This window comes from Chelmon rostratus, chromosome 17, assembly GCF_017976325.1.
Source record: "Chelmon rostratus isolate fCheRos1 chromosome 17, fCheRos1.pri, whole genome shotgun sequence".
NCBI classification, from domain to species: Eukaryota; Metazoa; Chordata; class Actinopteri; order Chaetodontiformes; family Chaetodontidae; genus Chelmon; species Chelmon rostratus.
Genome location: NC_055674.1, coordinates 19,969,909 through 19,992,167, shown reverse-complemented (window position 1 = coordinate 19,992,167; position 22,259 = coordinate 19,969,909). Strand labels below are relative to the sequence as shown.

The window sequence follows — 22,259 nt, the reverse complement described above, 5'->3', positions numbered from 1 at the left end:
CATATTCAGCCTGAATGTCGAGCGAGAACTGCTGAAACTGTCGGTGGTGTAGACTTTTTGAGCGTATAGAATTGATTGCCTTTACCACTGGTTTCATAACATGATCAAATTTGAGATGTTTGGCGCAGAGAGCCTGCTGGTAAATTATACAGTGTAGTTTTATAGCGTTACCTCCTTCTTCGCTGACTTTAGTGCAGATCAGTGTGGACAATCCACTTCGCTCACCAGCCATGGCAGGCACACCATCGGTAATGATGCCAGAAGCTTTACTCCATGGTAGTTTCAGATCATCAACAGCTTCACAAACAGAAACGAAACAATCCTTTCCTCTGGTTTGGCCTTTAAGGCTTTGGAGTTCAAGCAGCTCCTCTGTTACGCTCATGTTGTCATCAACTCCTCTTAAAAAATCAGGAGCTGTGCAGTGTCAGATGCATAGGTGCTTTCATCGCAGGCTAATGAGAAATAATCAAAAGCCACTCCCCTGTCCCCCAGCTGTCTCTGAATATCTGATGATATGTCCTCGACTCTCCGTGCCACAGTGTTACGTGCCAAGCAAACATTCCTAAATTCTTGCTTCTTATCGGGGCAAAAGTTCTCCACCATTTTCATGACACAGTCTTTGATAAATGCACCTTCAGTAAAAGGTTTGCCATGTTTAGCTATTAACATAGCTACTTCCTAGCTTGCTTTGGTGACTCACAGGCCCACGTGAAGAATCGCTGTTGTGATGCCAGAGCAGCTTGGAGTTGTTTCACTTTTTCTGCGCGGTCACTCCCTGTTTGCTTGTCGTATGTGTTAGCATGTTTCGTTTGGTAGTGTCTCTTTATGTTAAAATCTTTAAACAAGGCAATATAGTCTCTTGACAAATAAGACAAGCACAATTGCCTCGATTTTCAGTGAAGAAGTACTGTACTTCCCATCTTTCCTGAAAGCGGCGCTCCTCACTGTCAACTTTCCTCTTTTTCTTTGCAGTCGCCATGGCAGTAATGAGCGGAGAAGGGTATGCGGCAAGGATGCAGAGCCAGATAGCATTAATGGTGCTGCCACCATGTGGTAAAAACCGGAAATACATCTTAAAGTTTTGTGATTTATTTATTCTCTCAGACAGTGCTAGCGGGCCATAAATAATACGTTATAAGACTGAAGTTGCGGGCCGTATGAAATCTTACCTCGGGCCGTGATTGGCCCCTGGGCCAGACTTTGGACATGCCTGCTCTAGATAAATATTGTGGCTTTCTTCAGTGCAAAGTGGTTGGTAAATCTTGACAAGAGGCTTTATTTTTGTTCACTGCACCTTTTAATGCACTTGAATAGAAGGCTCGACTCACTTGCAGTGAAATAATGCAGCAAATTTCTTTATTTCAGTTTTGTAATTCATCACCACATGGTTGGCGAGAGTTGCCCCACTGAGTACTCATAATTCAGATTTAGCCTGGCGGCCTGTGGAAGAGTTGTGGGAGCTGGGATTCAGACAGCAGCAGCCTAGCTCAGCGTCACCTCCACAGGGAAATGGTCACTGACGGCCAATGCCTGAGAGAGACAGAGAAAATGTTGGAGAAAGTTTCCCTGTGGTGCAGCTTGTTGATAGTCAAGCTTGGCATGCAGATGACTGCTTCAGTTTACACAGTTAAACAGAACCCAGGTGTTGTTTTCCTTGTACAATCTGTTTCATCATGTGCTGTTAAAATCAATAGGCCATCAACACACATTTTTCCCTACATCACTAAAGGACTATATACCAACCAGATATCACATAATAGACCCGCCTGTCCAAATAAGTACCACTCCTACTATGGTGAAGGCATCACCTGCCCTTCCGTGCCTCTGATTGGCTTATCCTAGTATTATACCCTAACCAATCATCACACTTTATGCCTTAACCTAATCAACCCAATCAACAAAGGCAATGAGTACGAGCCAACCAGAGGCAGAGTAGGGTGCATCATCCCTTCACTGTAGCAGGATTTGGAATTTAGCTGCCAGATGGTCAACAATGTCAGTGTCACGTTTTGTCTCGCCTCGGTGTAAAAGTCTGTGGTCCAGTTATCAATAATAATTATTCTTTAATGAATCCAGTTAGCCTTTCGAAATAAAGCTCACTGGGAAACATTTCAGGTGACGGTTGCAGCTTGTTCCTTGGTTAGGTTATGGAAAGATCATGGTTTAGGTTAAAATAAGTATGTTAGTAACGTTTTTGTACCTCAGCATCATGTGTGAAAGTCTTGTGCTGACCAGTTCATCCACCCTGATCTCTTCCATGTGGACTTTGTCGCTCTTTATACTGTGTTCATCCTTTGCCCCTGTCATCATCGCCCCCTGCTGGTACTGTACTGTCATACATGTGTACTACTCATGCCTGGGCGAGGCAACATATGACACTGACGGGCTATCTTCTGGTAGATCAGAGGATCGGTTAAACACTTTGTCCTGAGACTGGGCTGTATATGCCATATACTGATGGTTCTGCTTATTTTAGCCCACCAACCAAAACATCTTCTACAAAAATCATTGCTGAAATAATCCAGCACATAACCCTCTGTAAAATGGTGGATTGTCATCTTTACACTTCACACAAACTCCATAAAACATATTAATTTGTGAGTTTTGGAGGTGCTGGTACCTTTGGACAGAGCCAGGCTACCTGTTTCCCCCCATTTCCAGTCTTTGTGCTAAGCTATGCTAACAGGCTGCTTGCCGTAGCTTCATACTGACTAAACAGACATTAAAGTGGTATCACTCTTCTCATCGAACTCACCACCTGAAAACAAGCATAGTCCCTAAAATGTCAAACCATTCCAACTTTAACACCATAGGAAACACCTCGTCTGCTGCATGTTACAAACACGGAGGAGGACCCAAATGCAGAACACAGACTCAAAAGAGAGTGCAAAAAGGGGTTAATGACAAAGAAGGGAAGGAAGGAAGGAAGGAAGGCAGGAAGGCAGGAAGGTAGGAAGGTAGGAAGTTAGGCAGGCACAACAATCTAGTGAGGACTGGAGAGGAGAGCCTGTGTTGTATACTGCAAGGTTGATTACTGGATGGATGTGAGGTGAGCAGCAGGGAGCAGGTGAGTTTAATCAAAGAGAACAGGGACCCAGGAGAGTGAGGGAGTTGCCACGCCCACAGCACAGATACAGACGGGGGGGGGCCGTGACACAGCTAGGGCCGTGACACTGCACCTGTAAAGTTACACCAACAGTGATGTCACCATGAGGAAAAGGAATAAAAGGTGTTACCTGAGTCCTGCTGAGTTGCATCGCCACCATGAAGTTGTAGACCTGAGCGCTGCCCGACACCACTCCCCTCATCATGTTCGTGGTGACCACAATCCTGCAAACACAGGCAGAGGGGTGGCAGTAAAAGGTCAATGTGCATGTGTGTTTGCATGCAAATGTCTGTGTGTGTGTGTCTACCTGTCGTAAGCGCAGCCAGAGCCTGACACTGTCGTGTCATACCCATTGGGGATCAGCCATTGGAAGTTGATGGAGTCGGTGAAGAGGCGGATATTCTGCCAGTCAGTGTGTTTTACATAACTGCAGTCTGCGTTGAAGTCGCCCAGCAGCACTATGTCCTGCAGAGAGATAGAAAGAGGTCAACCACTCTCACCTCCATCTCATATTTTACCACATTCATTAGCCCGTGCGTTCCACCTTTTGTTCCACAATGCCATTAAATGATTGATTTTGTGTGTGGGTGTTTGTTGAAATCATTCACATTGGTGTTCCAGCGGTTGTTGACATCAGCCACCACATCGTAGAGAGCGTCCACTTCCCTCACAGCGGAGGTTGGAGAGGTGTGCTGGGGGATCAGAACAAAGTTCTGCACAGCTAGGAAACAAGAGAGTGGATGAAGAAAGACATGGTTGAAGGATGAGGGACAGGTTGAGAGTTTTAGTTATGGCGAAACAAATCTTGCAACAAATAGTGAGCCTTACTGCCTTTTGAATTTGGTAGGACAGAGCTAACCGCCCCATTGGCTGACATGAACCCTCCTTACTACCATAGAGGCAAAGTGTGAGGCAAATTCAAAGTCCCCTTCCACTCAGAAATGAGTTGTCTTCTTGTTCCTACAGTTGAATGTTTGTGTTTCACTGTGCAGAATGATGTATGTGCAGAGTTTGACACTTGAAGGCTGTTTGCACATTCATCTGCTGGAGGGGGAAAGTGTTTCTTGCTCATTGAAAATCCATTTGTAGGATCACAGTTAGTTTGGAAGCCAATCCTAGTTTAGCATTCAATTTACACCAGTGTGATGTGGACACCTGAAGCCCCAGTGCACAAACACTAAGAATGGACTTTTCTAATCTAATTTTAAGGATTATAACAAGATAATACAGCCTTTTTTTGTGAAAAACATCACAAACACATTTTGTGTTTAGCGTACAGTGTTCATCTCAAAACATGTCTGGAGGGGAGTGCCATTAGTGACCACCTCATGCCCTAGGGATCTCATCCTACATGAGTTTAGTTGTCAGTTGATCACCTGGTCAATGAGAAAATCTACATCATTACAGTCAGACAGTGAAAAAGCAGCATCGTTCTATCAGAGCCTACCGGTTTGACTAGAGGAGAACATGACGACGAAGGGCGGTCTGCCAAAGGTGCCACCACCATAGGTGTAGCTTTGAACCACGTTCACCATCGGCTGCCTGGAGAGGAAAGATATTACTTAACCACGTGTGCTTTGCTGTGGTGCTTTGTGCTTTGTCCTTCTGAAAGCATGGAGTTCTACTTTAGATTCACAGTAGTTCAGCTTCTTCCGTGGTGGAACTGATACCTAACAGCTTTAGTTTTGAAGGCGTTTTCTGACAGCGATAAACTTTTGTGAGCAATGTGCACCCAAAAATACAATTTGGTGACAATGAAAGTGCCTTTGCTTTCTGGAACAGCATGTGGCATACGATCACCCCTATTTATCTAAACCTCCAGTCTGCTATCATATTATCAAATTATTATATTGAGCCACCCTTCATAAATCCAGTGGTGGAGACCAAGTTCAGCTCCAATAATAAAATGCTTCTTACAAATTTATGCATCAGCAATAATAGTGGAATAGTAAGTAGATTTTGCTGCTGCTAATTTTGTTGTTTTACTACATTTTGTATTCTAACAATGTTGTATGGCTACTTTTACATCAGCATAGGATCTTCCATCTGGCATCATTGCTCCCAACGAGGACAAAGACACAACAGAGCTGAAGAAACTAACACTTTAAAACAAACATCTGTGTTCCTCATCACTGATGTGGGGTCTCAACAGATGATTTGTACAAAAGACAGTTGTCCTGTTGCAGTGGCTTTGTTTTTTGTCTGTCTGTGTACCTGTAGATGAAGAGGTATCTCTCCTTGTAGGTGCTGGGACCCAAAGGCTGACTGTAGATGTAGCCGAACTGAGGAGAACCGCTGAGAGAACACACACAGACAGAGATGAAGAGCATCGTTTTGTTTCTCACATATCATAATGTGAGTTTATGAACTGTCCACCTTACTACAAACTACAAACCATACTGTGGCCACGACGTTCTGTGTAAGAATACTGTGCATGCTCTCTGTGAGGTGTGTAGTTAGTCTAACCTGTTGACATAGTTCATGAGTATTGTGGTTGCAGACAGATCGCTGTCTCTGACCTCCTGGATCAGAATGATGTCATAGCGGTGGATAATCTGAAAAACAGAAACACAAGACGCCAAATTTGTGCTTTTGACAAAGTGTCTTTTTTATATGTTGATTTCTATTGTAGTTCTTCAAAATACAACCAACAGGTGAACCAACAAAACCTCTTTTTCCAGCATAATTACAGAAACTGTGTTGGTCGTTGTTCTTGGTCGAAAAAGCCACTTCACTTATTTTACACATAGAAGTTCACCAGTCATGAAAAATACATCTCATCCTGTGAAAACAGTTGTATACGTTTTTTCAGGCGAAAATAACCCCAGTGATGTCATAGTGATGTCATCAGGGTTGTTATATAAGCTTGAATTGGACAATACAAACTTAGAGCACAAAACCCTGCATAACTTACTGAGGACATAGAAAGCCTTGGGCATTTACCAGAGTTTAAAAAAAATGATGAAATGCCAATGATTGCATCATGGGAAATGTAGGATCCATGCCCTTACAGGGACTGAAATGAGTAATATCTAAACACATGCCGTTTCTTTTTTTCTTTTTCTTTTTCAAATCTTTATCTTGTGAGTCCCCCAACTTCACAGTATGAAAACAAAAGGTGAGGACTTTCTTGTCTTCTTACAGTGCTACCATATTATTCCAACTGAGGGGAGGCCAAATGCAGGCTTAGCCTTCAGGTATTTTACTTATATTTCACATGTGGGGATTTGTGGCGAGATACAGTCCAAGAAAAGAGGAAGAGTTAATGCAAAATGCAGTTTCAGACCTGAGTGATGATGTTCATCACAACCGGGTTGGAGGCTTTTGTGCGTCCAAATGACTGGATGTTGAAAGCTCCCAGCAGCAGAGCCGTAGAAAGATGCAGCAGGGCAGAAAAGAGCCCCAAAGCAAACACCAAACGCATCCTGGGTCAAAGAGGTTAGATATATATATATTTTTTTTAAAAAGACTTCTTTTTAGCCTTACTGTGGAAGTGACAGACACACGAAACACCGGCACCCCAATAAGGCTGTCTCTGTAGAATACTGTCGAAGGGCAGTTATTTATATCTGCTGAGATATCATGTTAGTAACATTTGATTTGCAAAGTGTGGAAGGTAGCTACCATCTGCATGGCCTCACAGCCACATTTAGACCAGTTGTCCAGTCAAATCAGCGTGTTAAAAAAACACTGCAGGTGTACTCATACTTATTATTGTGTCCTGTCACATCATCAGATGAAAAACAATAAAGGAGTTAAATATATACTTTCACTCACAAACAAACTTTATTCAGGTGGCGAACTATTCTCAGATTTAACAGCCGATATACCAATATTATACATGTCTCTTACTGTGTTGTAATGCATGCATCGGGAATTTCAGCTCTTACATTTTTGGAAAACCTCATCTCATTGTAGAGTAAGTTCAGGGTACACAGGCTGTAAAATAAAGTGTTTAATGCTGTCACAGGCTTGACAGGCTGTAGAAATGAAGCCTTGTCTTTGACCTTTTTCAAGCTAATTCCAAAGTGAACAATGGGTATTCAGACTGTTCTATGATCTGTTGGGATTTAATCACAGGGTGCAGTCTATCACCACAATGAGGTAAATACAGTGAAAGAGAAAGCTGAGGATGTCCATCTTGATGTGAAAACAGGTGTCAGTGTGGAAACAGCATGTGTCTGTTCATCTGTGACACATAAGGGAAACACTGGTCAAGGCTCCCTAGCAAGATACTCACTGTCTGCCTAGTGTAATTATTTAATGCGAGTATTTTAAAGTGTCATTCATTTCCAGGTACATTTGTTCACCCTGTATCACCTTGATAAGCACTTCAATGGCACCCTGTATATGATAAATATCTGCACTTTAATTTGCTCAGATCTGAAGTGTAATGGAGGGGCTGCACTGTGCCCATCTGCACCAGCTGTAGGGAGGAGTGGGAGTCAGTGTGTTTACTTTGTTTTCATGGTGAGAATATGTTGCTCACCCTCTGGTGGGCACCACAGAGCCCTGCACGCCATAACAAGCAGACACCAGAACAGTTTCTTTTCACCCTGATGGACAGTTCTATCAATCAATAACCCTGAAAGACTAAAACATCCACTCACCTACAAATCATAGATTATATATTCACTGTTTAATACACACTGTTTTCAACACATATTGTACACTATCATCACTGTCAAATAGAAATCTTGCTTGCTGTATTTACTGCATAAATGTTTAAATGCATATATTCCACTATTTGTGTTGTTGACAATTTACAGAAACACTTGACTTGCCTGTTTGAAGGCATTGTGTGCTGTGGCTCATTATTGCTTTTTATGTATCTTTATATATATGCACACCTATTTTTGGACCCTCTTGTATGTATGTGATGGTTCTTTGTGTCTTTTACCTTTCATTATTCAGCTTTGTCGTCCTTGTCCCTTATCTGTGTCTCTGTTTCTGCTAGAACTGTGTGATAAACTGAGAGCAACTTCAAACCCGTCCCATTCCTGGTATGTGTGCACATACTTGGCCAATAAAGCTGATTCTGATAAAGAGACGGGAGCTGCCACTGAGAGCTGAAAAGCTGCCAGATCTGGACGTAAAGTTGCCACGGTGGCCACAGCAGATCAATCCACAACCTCAAGTGAAACTTTGACATGCAAATACACACATTTATCAGCTGAGCACACACAGGAGGTGTTTTATTGTAGGGTAACGGCTGATATGGTAACAGTGATACTGTGTGGGGTTTTCAGTGTGTACTGGGAGTACTGCAAGTACTAAGATGAGTTGAGAAAAATAAGATATGTATCTGAAATAACTCTTTGGAAATAAAAACACCCTAAAATGTGTCTTTTCTGAAAGGAAAACAGATGTTTCTGCTTTTGCAGCAGGCCTGATGCTTTGAGGAACATCTGTAATGCTTCATGTAAAATAAATGCATCACATTTTTATAAAAATAAAAGAACATGCCTGGTTGCTTATTGTTACACATGCTTGCATGTAGAAATGCACATTAAAATGCTGCAGTTGAATCTCTATTTTAACTTGAGATGACAACATACCCTAAGTTGTATTTTAGAATGCTTTTCTTTGTATTATTTTTATAGTTATAATTTAACTGGTCAAAGCACAACTGCCTCTTGAACTAGAGTCAGATTGAATGAATTTGATTAATCAAGGTTATTTTCACCTGCAGTATTTGCAGCAGCAATGAGAAGGCAACAGCTGGCATGACTACAAGAGAGTTGATTTAACTTTTTTCCATACTGAGGCTTATTTAGATGGTGATTGAAAATGTATACCGTCCATCTTTTTTTTTGTTTTGTTTATTTAACCAGGAGTAAGTCTCACTGGGATTGTAAAAAAAATCCCCTTTTCAAGAGTGTCCTGGCTGAGACAGGCAGAACAATTAGATGGTTGCAGACATAAAATAAACTGAACACTTTGAGACCAAAACAAAGAACAAATCAAGGAATCCAGAAATGTGACTGGGAACAGAGGAGATAGGAGTACTTTAGTTTTAATAAATGTTCAGAAAGCAAACCAGCAGAGAGCAATGGTGCTCAAGCAGTTCCTCCACTGTGAAGCCATGTGGTCTTGATTGTGTGATTGAGCACACCTGTGCCAGAGGGCATAGCTGGCTGGGAGTGACAGGTTTTAGTTGCAACTCATAAAATACAGGGTTGATTGTCATGGCCTCTCTGCTGTGTCAATCGACAATCTGCTTGTTCTCCTCCACAAATCTCAGTACAGCCGTCCGAGCCCATTTCCAGCTGAACCGATGGTACCAAGACCTCCTCTTTCTGGTCTGGAAACAGGGGGGGAAGGTATCCTAGGGATGCTTCAAACAGGGTTAGGCCTATAGCAGAACTTGTGAGGAAGTTGTGAGCATTTTCCACCCAAGGAAGGTGGGTGGACCAAGAGGTAGTATTCTCAAAGTCAGTCACTCAAAGTCAAAGTCAAAGTCAGCTTTATTGTCAATTCTGCAGTATGTACAAGACAAACAGAGAATTGGAATTGCGTTACTCTTCAACCTCTGTGACAAGACATATATTAATATAAAAGAAATAAATAAAAACTCTACAATCTAAACAATGACACATTAAGAGAGTGTAGTAGTGCAAATGTATATGGTAGTGCAAAAAGAAAGAAGTTAGCTTAACAACTGGTGGTGATTAAAGTGTCTTTGTGTTGTTTTCCTGAGGGGAGGAGTTCACATCAGTGACAGAGTTTGTAGAGTCCAGGGTGTGTGTGTGTGTGTGTGTGTGTGTGTGTGTGTGTGTGTGTGTGTGTGCGCACACACGCTTACGTGTGAGTGTGTGAGAGTAAGGGGGGGGCAACAGGGAGTTATAGTCCAGATTGTGTGTGTGGAGGAGGGGCAGAGCAGGGAGAGAGTTCAGCATCCTGACAGCCTGGTGGACGAAGCTGTCCCGCAGTCTGCTGGTCTTGGCCCGCAGGCTCTGCAGTCTCCTCCCTGATGGCAGCAGGCTGAAGAGGCTGTGTGACAGGTGGGTGGGGTCTCTCGCAATGCAAAGGGCTTTGTGGGTGAGGCGAGAGGTGTAGAGGTCGTGGAGGGAGGGGAGAGAAGCACTGACGATCTTCTCGGCTGCTCTCACGATGCGCTGGAGGTTCTTCCTGCAGGACGTGGAGCAGGCGCCATACCACACGGTGATGCTGCTGGTCAGAACGCTCTCGATGGTGCCTCTGTAGAAGGTGTGCATGATGGGGGCCGGGGCTCTAGCTTTCCTCAGTTTGCGGAGGAAGTAGAGGCGCTGGTTCGCTTTCTTGGCCAGCGATGTGGTGTTGGTGGTCCAGTAGAGGTCCTCAGTGACGTGCACACCCAGGAATTTGGGGCTGCTTACCTATCCACTGTAGCACCATTGATGGTAAGGGGGGCATACTGAAGTCCACAACAATCTCCGTTGTCTTCTCCACATTCAGAGAGACATTGTTGTGTTCACACCACAAGGCCTGGGCGGCTCACCTCGCTCCTGTAGTCCGCCTCGTCATCGTCGCTGATGAGACCCACCACAGTTGTGTCATCGGCGAACTTGACGAGGAGGTTGGAGCTGTGCGACGGTGTGCAGTCGTGGGTCAGCAGAGTGAAGAGGAGGGGGCTCAGCACACATCCTTGGGGGGCCCCCGTGTTCAGCGTGGTGGTGCTGGATGTGTTCCTGCCGACCAGAACTGCCTGAGGTCTCCCAGTCAGGAAGTCCAGCAGCCAGTTGCACAGTGAGGTGTTTAATCCCAGCTGGTCCAGTTTTGTGATGAGCTGTTGTGGGATGATTGTGTTGAATGCTGAGCTGAAGTCTATGAGCAGTATTCTGACGTAAGAGTCTTTTTTGTTTAGATGTGTGAGGGCTGAGTGGAGGGCAGTGGAGATGGCGTCATTGGTCGAGCCGTTGGGCCGATAAGCAAACTGGAAGGGGTCCAGGGAGGGTGGGAGGACAGTCTTGATGTGTTTCAACACTAGCCGTTCGAAGCACTTCATGAGGATGGGAGTGAGTGCTACCGGATGGTAGTCGTTGAAACAGGAGGGCGACGACTTCTTCGGGACAGGGATGATGGTGGTGGTTTTGAAGCACGTGGGGACAACAGCTTGGCTCAGCGAGATATTGAAGATGTCTGTGAAGACATCCATGAGCTCTCCGGCACAGTCCCTCAGCACACGACCAGGAATGTTGTCAGGACCAGAAGCTTTGCGATACGCACCTCAATACCACTTTGAAATCCTGGTTGGTCATTTTGGCCATTCGTCTGAGGATGAAACCCAGAGGACAGGATGACAGAGGCCCTGAGAGCCTGGAAGAACTCCTTCCACACCTGGTAGGTGAATTGCGAATTGTGAATCTGACACAATGTCTGCTGGGATCCTCTGTAGCCAAAACACATGCTGTATTAGCATCTCCGCAGTTTCTGTGGCTGTGGGGAGTTTAGTGAGAGCAACAAAATGGGCAGACTTAGAGAACATATTAACAATGGTAAGAATCACTGTGCTACCTTGGGACGGGAGTAATCGTGTGATGAAGTTCAGGGTAATGTGGGACCAGGGGCGTCTGAGGAGACCAGCTGGTACCTGATGTGAGGCTTTCCCCTGGGCAAAGACAGATCAGGCAGCGATGTGTTCGCAGGTATCAGCTCCGATCTCAGGCAAACAAAAATGTCTCTGGAGGACCTTTAATGTTCATTTTACTCCAGGGTGGCAGGCAAATCGGGAGGTATGAGCCCATTTCTGCACCTGAGGACGGACAGAGGATGGAACAAACAGGCGCTTAGGAGGTCAGTTACCTGGATCCGGTTTCTGGCATTGAGATCTTTTTATGGCAGACTCAATCTCTCACTTGACTTCGGCTACCACACAGGACAAAGGCAGGATGGTATTGTGTTCCAACCCGATGTCATCCATGTTGTGTAGCCGTTAAATAGCATCAGGCTTCACATTGCAGGATGGTAGGTGAGGATGAAGTGGAACTGACTGAAGAACAATGACCAATGGGCCTGGCGGAAGTTCAGTCTCTTAGCTGTCTGAATGTACATTAAGTTCTTATGGTCTGTCCAGACCACAAAAGGTTGTTCCAACCCCTCTAGCCACTCCTCCAGCACCATCTTAATGGCCAATAGCTCCCTGTCACCAATATCATAGTTTTTTCGGTCGCCGTCAGCTTGAAAAAAAAGCACAAGGGTGAAGCTTTTGGTCCAAACCTGAACGCTGCGATAACACGGCCCCAACCCCAGTATCTGAGGCGTCCACCTCTACCGCAAACAGCAGAGCTTGGCCTGAGTCAGGATGGGAGCAGGTGTGAACGGGGTCTTGCACTTGAAAAAAGGCTGCTGCTGCTTCAGTTGACCAGGACAACGGAAGAGAGGGAGGGGTTAACATAGTTAGCGGGGACGCCACCTTACTATAGACTCTGATCAGTATTAAAAGTTAGTGAAGCCCAGAAAACGCCGATTTTCTCTGGGTATGTTTTCACTCGACCAATAGCTATCACAAAACCCAAAAAAGAGACTGAGGAAGAGTGGAACTCACATTTCTCCGCTTTAACAAACAACTGATTCTCTAGCAATCTCTGAAGCACCTGCCGCACATGCTAATTAAGTTCCTCCAGATTTCTAGTGAAAATCAGGATATCATCCAGATAAACAAAGGCAACAACAGTTGATGTAATCTTGAAGAACACCGTTTAGTAGATTTTGGAACACAGCGAGTATTGTTAAGTCCAAAAGGCATGACGAGATACTCAAAGTGCCATTGGAACGTGTTGAAGGTGGTCTTCCATTCATCCCCCTCCTTGATTCTGACCAGATGATTTGCATTCCTCAAGTCGAGTTTTGAAAACACTGTGGCTCCCTGCAGTGACTCAAATGCAAATGAGATTAGTGGTAATGGGTATTTATTTTTTACTGTGATCTAATTAAGACCCCTTGAAATCTATGTACAGCCTGAGAGATTTGTGTTTCTTGGAAACAAAAAAGAAACCCGCACCGACAGGAGTGGAGGATGGGTGGATGATACCTGCATTTGGTGACTCACGGATGTAGGTTTCCAGAGTTTCTCTCTGAGCACGGGGCAGTCTGTATAACCGACTGGTAGGAAGGGGAGTTCCAGGGAGGAGGCAAATGCCACAGTCGTATAGACGATGAGGCAGGAAGGAGATGGCCAGCTCCTTGCTGAAAACCTCCTTTAGGTCGTAGTATTCCTTAGGTACACCGGACAGATCTGGAGGAGATACCTCCTTATGGACAGAGGAGGTTTGTACAGGAAATGGAGCGGATTCCAAACACTGGGACAGGCAGAATGAGCTCCAGGCAGCAGTCTTATGATTAGCCCAATCAATGTGCGGGTTGTGGATTTGGAGCCAAGGACAACCAAGCACTAAAGGTGTGGGAGGTTTTGACATGGCACAAAATTGGATCAGTTCCATGTGATTGCCAGAAAAGGTTACCTTGATGGGTGTTGTATGGTGCGTTACCTCTGCTGGGAAATTACCATTTAAGGCATTCGTGGTGACTGGGGTAGGTCCTCTGCCCCGGAATCAATCAGTGTTTGGAGCTGATGGGAGAGAGAATGACAACAAAGGGTGTCAGGTAACGGCAGTTTTGGTTTTGATGAGGAGTTAGTCGTGGTCAGACTCACCAGGACCCCCACTGCGACTGGTGAGCCCCCGCTCTTTTAATAGCACCGTACAATTTGTTATGCAGTGTCCTGTGTCCCCACAGCCTCGCTTGTATGCGACACCTCCTCTCTTTGGACGATATGGAAGGTTCAAATTCTATTTTCACAAAAATCAAATGCATGGACTTCTGATTTAACTCTATGACATTTAAAATCAGGTTCAGTGCAATCTTTTTTTTTTTCTAAATTTTAATATTTCAAGTGTAATAGAAAATGTAGCTGAAATACATCTAAATAGTTTATGTCATTAGCTCCCAAAATTTATAGCTTGTGACTTTGTAATGCACGGTGGCCAGTTCAAAAAAAGAAAAGATGAAAAATCTGAAAAAATACACAGAATTTATTGTTGCAGTTTCATTGTATTTTCTAGTCCACACCTCAGTCCAGTAGGTGGCGATAAAGCAGTAATATGTATGATACAGCCAGCTACTCACTAGAAGAAGCTTTAGTTTGACGTCATCCCGTTAGCAGCCACGAACAGGAAGAAAACATCCAGCTGTTACCGAGCAGGGAAAGCGCTGACTAGCTTAGCAAGTGGTGTAGCATTGGCACAGTAATGAAACCGTCTTGTGAGTCGGGAATAGACTGGTGTTTTGTCATGCTGTGTCCGGAGTAGTGACTGCATCGATTTACACCAAAGGAATACATTTTTACTCGACTTTCCTTCGGTCAGAGTGTTGAAACAAGGTAACTGTTACGTGGTTTAGCAACAGAACGTTAGCTAGCGCCAGCTAAGGTTAGCCTGTGTGCTAATCAGCAGCAAACAACTGTTTTACTTTGAAGAGCCTACTTCACCACGTTTTCGTCTATTGTCTTTTGACCGTTGGAGTATGAATTTGTCATTTTAATAGAAACTGTAGAGAAAAGAGCATTCGTTAGTTTTTGTTTTGTTTGCATAAGTAGTAGCAGGATTCACCAACACAAACAGAGAATACAAGTAGACATCTCTGTTAAGGTCTAACGTACTGTCACACGGGTAACTTCAAGACTCGTGTTGTTGTTGTATAAAAGCTAATGTGGTCGGAAAATAATGAAACGGGTCTTGGAGTTGTGGATTTTCAGCGAGTTATCAGCACAAGATGGGCACAATGCTGGCTCTACATCTCTACAAACGTGCAACGTTAGCTGTGTTCAATATGATACCAGTAGACGTTCATTCATTGTTGTGCAGCTAACCTAAAGAGGAGATCCGTCGCTCATGTGGCCGTGTCTGTTCTGCAGAGCAAGCACTTGTCATTAGTTAAGTTCATCTATTCCGTGAAAATGTTGCATAAATAAAATGTCAGAACATAAATGTTTTTTTTATGTGCGTATTTTCACAATCACAAATGTGAGAATTCAATACTGTCCTTGTCTCTTGTTATAGCGAATTTTGGCAACGTTTTTTATGTTTACAGACCAAACAATGTATCTGTTGATGAAAATCATTGTTAACTGCTCCTTTGCTGTTATTCAGACTGCACTTATCAGTTCAGATTAAGGCTGCTTAAGCACAGTTTCCTAGATCCTGAGGTGACGTCTTTAAATTTGTCTGACCAGCAGTCCAAAACTCACACATACTCAGTTTAACAGCATAGAAGACCATGAAAACCAGCAAGTATTCACATTTGACAGCCTTGAACCAGTGAATGTTTTCAGTGTTTGCATAAGAAATGATTAATCCATCATTAAAGTAGTTTAAAAAAATTTCCTGGTCTGATTTAGATTACTTATGATTCTGCCTTATTAATCATTTAACAGTTTTCATTCTATTTGAACCGTCAGTGGCTCTGCTCAGTTTGATCATTTATTTATCTTTTTTACTTGAGGTCAGTTCAATTTCATGCTCTAAAACAAAATAATTCTAAAAATGAAAACACACTGACTAGCCTCCTTCACAGTAATGGATGCAAGATGTGAGATTCTATCTCATGTTTGTCCCTTAAATAACCAAACTAGTCAACCCCGTTTTGATGTGTTTCTAGCTTTGATCCTGGGGTTTGTTATCAGGTGTGACTTCTGATTCTTTAGATGCCTTCAACTCTGGTTGTTAAATTTGTTTTAAAATAAATTCTTGGTGCTGCTACAAAGCCCTTATTGTTTTAAAGGTGCTACTCTTCAACCTCTGTATACTGTGCAAAAAGATTAAATGAAAGTCTTATCCATGATTGATTCTGTTGGGTGTCAACGACCATTCTATACTGAAGGTAGGATTTACTGTTGGTCAATCACTCTTTTTAAAAACTGAAGTTTCAGTCAGCACAATCTCTTGATTGTTGCTTTAGGTAGGCATTAATGACACTGTGACTCAAACCTGTCTGTGCTCTCTGTTGGTCCCTGCAGGTGTGAATGAGTGACGTGGTGCCTCCCACAGCTCTCAGTGAAGTCCAGCTCCGCTTCCTCTGCCACGATGACATAGAGAATGTCAAGCTGCTCTGTGGTGATTGGTTCCCAATCGAGTAAGAATCATACTCACTGCATGGCACCTGTCAGGGTTTGCACTTGATCAAATGTGCATTCAAATGTGAATTTGGTAATTATATTTGTACCCTTTCAAATCTGTCATGAAACACGTACAGTGCATGATTTGTAAGGCCAAACATGTAAAAGGGCTATCAAATCCATGAATCCCCCAGAAAATATTCTATAGCTCTATCCCATATAGGGTCTGTAATTTTGAATTTAACACCCCTCATGTTTCTTGAATAGTTCATATTAAGGGAGACACATGCATATGTAGAATAATTTAACTTTGTTAATGACTACTTTCCTCATGCTGCACACCACCATAAATATATAATTTTCTCTTGTGAAGCACAAAGGGACTACAGCTTGCATTTTGTTGTGCAACCCTGTGTTGAAGAATGATACATAAATTAACCTTGCACCTTGACTGATTTTACAGCTCTCCAGAAACCAAAATACTTCTGCTCGCTAATATATCCTAAAGAGAGTAAACCAAAACCACTTGTGTATTGCTAATCTTGTTTGACTTGTATAGTAAGTAATGGACTAGTAGGACTGGGTAGCAGGTGCATGCCCATGCATGGATTTTAACCTTTTTGGCCTTTGCCTGCAGGTACCCAGACTCATGGTATCAGGACATCACCTCCAACAAAAAGTTCTTCTCCCTCGCTGCCACCTTCAGAGGAGGCATCGTGGGAATGATTGTGGCCGAGATCAAAGGCCGGACCAAAGTTCACAAAGAGGTACGATGTTCAGCCGTGTTATACAGTCACCTGCATGAAGCACAAGGCTTTTACAAAGTGTATTCTTTGCAGTGATACTGTGTGGTGAATGGTCACTGAGGGTGTTCATAGTTCAGTTTATCCAGTTTCACTCAGTGGCCATTTGGAAATGTCTTAAGTGGAACACATAGCCATAGTAGAGTCTGTTTTTAGTCTGCTAATTTGAGGAACCAGATGCCCTCGACTGAGTAGACTTCTATCATGACACAATAAAATGAAAAATATAGGATAAGCATCCAGTCAGACAGAGCACAGTTTTTGCAGTAAGACATCTTTTTCCAGTTTATTTATATAGGCAGTAAGTGTTTTATGTGCTGCTTGTGTGCCCTGCGCATCTCACGTGTTATACGCCTGCAGCGCCTTGCATTTTTCAGGAGCACTCTGAACACCATAATCTGAAAACCGTCAACCCAGAGTAGATAAATTCTGGACATTGTTTGCTGTTGCTGAATAGCTGAAACTTTATGGTTTTACCAACCATAGTTGCCATGATTTGAATAGATAACAGCATGCCTGGAGGCAAATTAGTGCAGCACTTGAGATTTCCCCAGTTGGTAATTTGCCTAGGCAAAGATGAAGACGATATAATTGGCAAGTCCCAGAGGGAGCATACTGACCATGTTCAGCGTGTCATTTGTTTACAAATGAGCTGCAATCTGATTGGACTAAGCCCCAGCAGGCTTTTCTGAGCTGAAGTTTGACAGTGCACAATGTCGACTAGCAGTTTTGATAGTCAACTATACTGTGAAACCCCTAGAGTGACATCAAATTACTGAACTGAGAGATCCTTTTAAGTGAGATTTTTAATTCAATTCTGAATCAAATGTAGTTTTTATTCCAAAATGTATTGTGGATGGTAAAATAATATAATTTATGTTTAGAGAATAGAGAATGGTGGGACTTGATATCTAATTTTCTCTCTGTCTTTATCTGTGTGTGTATGTTAGGATGGAGACATCCTGGCCTCCAGTTTCCCTGTGGACACACAGGTAGCCTACATCCTCAGCCTGGGAGTGGTCAAAGAGTTCAGGAAACATGGCATAGGTACTGCTCCCCTTTCGCCGTAGCTCTCACATACACAAATGTGGCTTTGCTCACATCAATTCCCGGGGGGGGGGCAAGTGCATGCTAATGTTAATGTAGTCTGGATTACTTGTCAACACAGTGCAGCAGTGGCTATGAAACACAGATCACGGAAGCAATTAAGGTACTTTTAAGTGCTTAGCCCACGATTGCCACATTGTGCATCAAATATCACACCCATTCACTGAGTCAACTCAGCCAAATCTGAACACACTGACATATTCCATCGTCATATGATCATAGAAAATAAGACGCTCCTACAAACATTAGGATGGTATTTGTGTCATTAATGCTATTACAGTTGAATCACGACATTTGGTGCAGAGCCAAGGAGATAAGTAGAGTATATGAATTATAACCATGATGCAGGGCACTGCTTCTCCCTCTCACAGACTGAGCTCTCTCTCCCCTTTCCACCATTCAGGCTCCCTACTGCTGGACAGTTTGAAGGAGCACATCTCAACGACAGCCCAGGACCATTGTAAGGCAATCTACCTACACGTCCTCACCACCAACAACACTGCCATCCACTTCTATGAGAACAGGGACTTCAGGCAGCACCACTACCTGCCCTACTACTACTCCATACGAGGCGTCCTCAAAGATGGATTCACCTACGTGCTCTACATCAATGGGGGTCATCCACCCTGGACAATATTATATCCTTTATTGGAAGCAGGGAACAAGACACTTACTCACTATTGTTTAGTGGATAGCTTGTATTTATATTTCACTCTTACACCAGAAATGTACTTGCGCCAATAAGTAGAAACTACAGCATCTTGATTAGAGGACATGTCATGCTCAGATCTTTGTATTTTCAGAGAAACCAAACATAAATGTGTTATTTTTCACATTTTCCTTAATTTCCTGTTGCACTGACTATATCCAGCACATCGGTTCAACCCTGGCCAGCTTGAGCCCCTGCTCCATCCCTCAGAGGCTGTACCGACAGGCCCAGTCTCTACTACGCTCTCTGCTGCCCTGGTCTAACATCGCCTCCAAGACCGGCATACAGTACAGCAGAACAATGTGACGCAGCATGGTGGGTGGCAGCTCTGTGCTGACAGGAGCATTCTTTTGCAACTTTTTCTGTCCATTAACGGATGTCTGATATTTCCCCTCTCTCTTCTCTTTTTTTTTTTCAGGAGCACATCTTCCTTTTCTCATCAGTCTTCCCCTGTGCACAACAAGGTGTACACGCACACTCACATCCTTCGTCTCCTGCGGCTTTCCACGCCCTGTGTTTGGCACAGGACTCAGGTTCGACCTGCTTTTGACCGTTCACATGCTAGAATATCATTCCAGACCCAATACAAATTTGGCACTGTTCACCAAGATCCAGGTTTGCAGCTGTTGTTCTGTGCCCACCGCTACACAGGGTTGTATCACTGCAACATCATCCAAGGCACAGTGTTGGTTTTCACGCTGACAGATGGTGTGAGCTGGTAAAACCATGGGATTTCTTTTAATTACTCAGTTACTATACTATCCCACGTATACTTCACTGTCCCATACTTACTATAGTAACCTGTGTTGACCCTGTCATACCAAAGTCAAGCAGTATCAGACCCGCTTTCAACCCAAGCAGCAGAGCAAAGCGGAGGACCCAGTTCAGATACACCACGTTGACACAGGTTGTAATTTTGGTGTGAAACACAAACATTCACACATTCACAGGGAACCGTACAGAGACTAAAGGTTCAACCCTGCCTATCTTTCTCTCTTCATCCTGTCCATCACTGTCACAGAGACTATGTATACTGTTTGTATATTATATATACTATGCTAATATATGAATTTCTCTCAATATGTATGTCTATTTTATGCTGTCGGTAGACCTAGTAGGAAGATAACCCATCCTGTCCCATTTTTGAGTATAGAATGAATCCAGAGTCAATTCCAGTTTGTAAAATAGAGACTCAAAAAGAAGTACAATTGTATTGGACTGTGAATCTAAATATGTTAATAGGCCAATAGGGTAGAATAAAGCTAATTAAACACTGGAAACCTTGAGACACAATGTAGATGGTTGATGTATTTAGTAGCAACTGGAGTTAGAAAGGATTCTTCTCTTTTGAAAATTCAGGATGTTGTCTGATTTTCTGTCTGCAGTAATTATACTAGTGACATCAGTATGTTACTCACATACTGCAACACAAAGTTTACAGACACCTCACAAATTATGCAGTGCTGTTGGAAAGTCTTACATAAAAATATGATCAGAACTCGAAGCAACATGGCCTTTCTACATTGTTTACAAATGTTTCCCATGTATAATTCATACAGGAGTGAGGGGAAGGTGGTTGGGTCCTTATTTTAGAGGTTTTAAATGGCTGCAGCCCTGTCTGTCTGCTCCATGGCTGTATAAGCGCTGCTACTGTAGAGAAATGTCTATTTGTTTGTCCACATTTTAAAATACGGCCCTGATTAGATTTTTATTTTTGCCTGTAGAAGAAATAAGAAAAAGGAAGTAATTCTCCCAAACACACACACACACACACACACACACACACACTCACACACTCACACACGTCATACACCTTGTGTGCCTACGTTCATGCAGTTGTGTATATCTCTGTGTGTGTGTGTGTGTGTGTGTATGTGTATATGCACACATGGTCAGAAGTTAGCACCCAACAAGTGCCAAATGTTGGTCTGGCCTGTCAGTGGAAGATAAATGAGTAAAGTTCACCCGACATGTTGTCAGTGAGTAACATTGTAGTTTCTCAGTATGACTGTATTCTGTTGCACCTCATAATGATTTACAAGTCTGATCCAATGTATCAGCGTCAACGCATCTGTGAGCAAATCTTAGATTTTATACATGACATAGCACTGAAAAAGGTATGGGTAACTTTGTGAAAATGTACATTCATTGTTACGAGGTGAACATTTCTCAGTTTACCAGCCCTGGGCAGGTAGCTCAAAAGTCAACATTGTGTATGCAATAAACTTGTTTCATTTGTTTGATTGTAAAGACTGAGTCAGTGTGACCACCCCTGCTGTATGGCTATTTTACTTTGTTAGAATATTTTCATTGTGTCATATTGTCAAAAACATGAGCCTTGCTGTCAATCACACTATGCCATGATTTCAACCGTTTGTCTTAAAGGGACACTCCAGTGATCTAATATTGCACTTCCTTTAATTAGGTGGGACTTGAGAGAGGCTGATTGGGGGGGGGGGGGGGGGATATAACAATAGAAAATCAAAACCAGCAGAGGCTGGGATGTCCTCACTTTTAGTAACAAGTATGACTCATGCAACTTGATAGCATCTTTGTTAGACCCACCTTGACTGTTAAGTGTGTCCCCCAGACTCCCAGTGTTAGGGCTTTCTCTCTCTCTAAACTCCAAGATATAACCTTGATGACATCATCTTGATGTGTAATACTGATGGAGTTCCCCTTTAAATACATTGTAAAAAGCATCCATTGTGTCCCTATTACCTAAAACATTTGGTGCCACACAAGTGCAGTAGCCTCTTTAGCATCCTGCCAAAACAATGCTTCTCGAGAGCATAATGGAATGGGAAAAAAAATGGTTGATTTTCTCATTAAGCCTCATTCATTTTTAATATTGAGTGCATATGAAGTGGCTTTGCTTGGTCCAGGACCATGAGAGCTTTTCTGCACATGATGTGGCTTCAATAATTGGTTTAAAAAAAAAAAAAAGAAGCAACTTTTTGTGTTATGATTCCACAGCTGGGTTATGTTCCTGTACACTACCTGCCTCGCTCTTCTGTTCAACACTGTACATTTTGTTATTCAGCAGACTCCTGTGGGGGGCAAGAAGAGGAGTATGTTTGTGGCTGAAGGGGGATTCAGGACTTGTGGGGCTCAAAGCTTTGAGCCTTTTGTAACGTCACTCATCGTAAACTGTATGCAGCGTTCAACTTCTGATGTTTAGCAGCCCTGGAGAGACAAAGCAGGCCACCAGCCAGATTTAGGCTTATGCTTCAATTTGAAATATCGGATTCCCCAATTATTATTATCAATAACAGAAATAAAATGAAGGTCTGTACTTTGTGGTAAATCTGTGTAGATTTTGTACATGTGCAACCACAAAACTAAAATGTGTTACCATACAAGAAACGTCCATTGTCCAACCTGTACATTCGAGAGGGGTGTTTGTTTCTAAAGCAGTTACATGAAAAGGGTAGCCATTAA

The 22,259-nt window shown here is 43.1% G+C and overlaps 2 protein-coding genes across 2 annotated transcripts; one reads left to right on the top strand and one right to left on the bottom strand.

The window, feature by feature from the left end:
- Positions 1-1,432: 1,432 nt before the first annotated feature.
- Positions 1,433-16,142, bottom strand: LOC121620224 (deoxyribonuclease-1-like). Its single transcript, XM_041956190.1, has 9 exons — positions 16,072-16,142; positions 6,393-6,531; positions 5,573-5,661; positions 5,321-5,401; positions 4,554-4,648; positions 3,715-3,827; positions 3,414-3,571; positions 3,237-3,330; positions 1,433-1,530 (listed from the first exon to the last, which is right to left on the bottom strand). The coding sequence occupies exons 2-9, from the start codon at positions 6,528-6,530 to the stop codon at positions 1,483-1,485; spliced, it is 816 nt and encodes a 271-aa protein (XP_041812124.1). The 5' UTR covers position 6,531; positions 16,072-16,142; the 3' UTR covers positions 1,433-1,482.
- Positions 14,267-22,113, top strand: nat15 (N-acetyltransferase 15 (GCN5-related, putative)). The gene is made up of 7 exons (XM_041956191.1): positions 14,267-14,465; positions 16,101-16,216; positions 16,837-16,966; positions 17,953-18,049; positions 18,513-18,747; positions 18,968-19,133; positions 19,237-22,113. The coding sequence occupies exons 2-6, from the start codon at positions 16,107-16,109 to the stop codon at positions 19,122-19,124; spliced, it is 729 nt and encodes a 242-aa protein (XP_041812125.1). The 5' UTR covers positions 14,267-14,465; positions 16,101-16,106; the 3' UTR covers positions 19,125-19,133; positions 19,237-22,113.
- Positions 22,114-22,259: the final 146 nt, after the last annotated feature.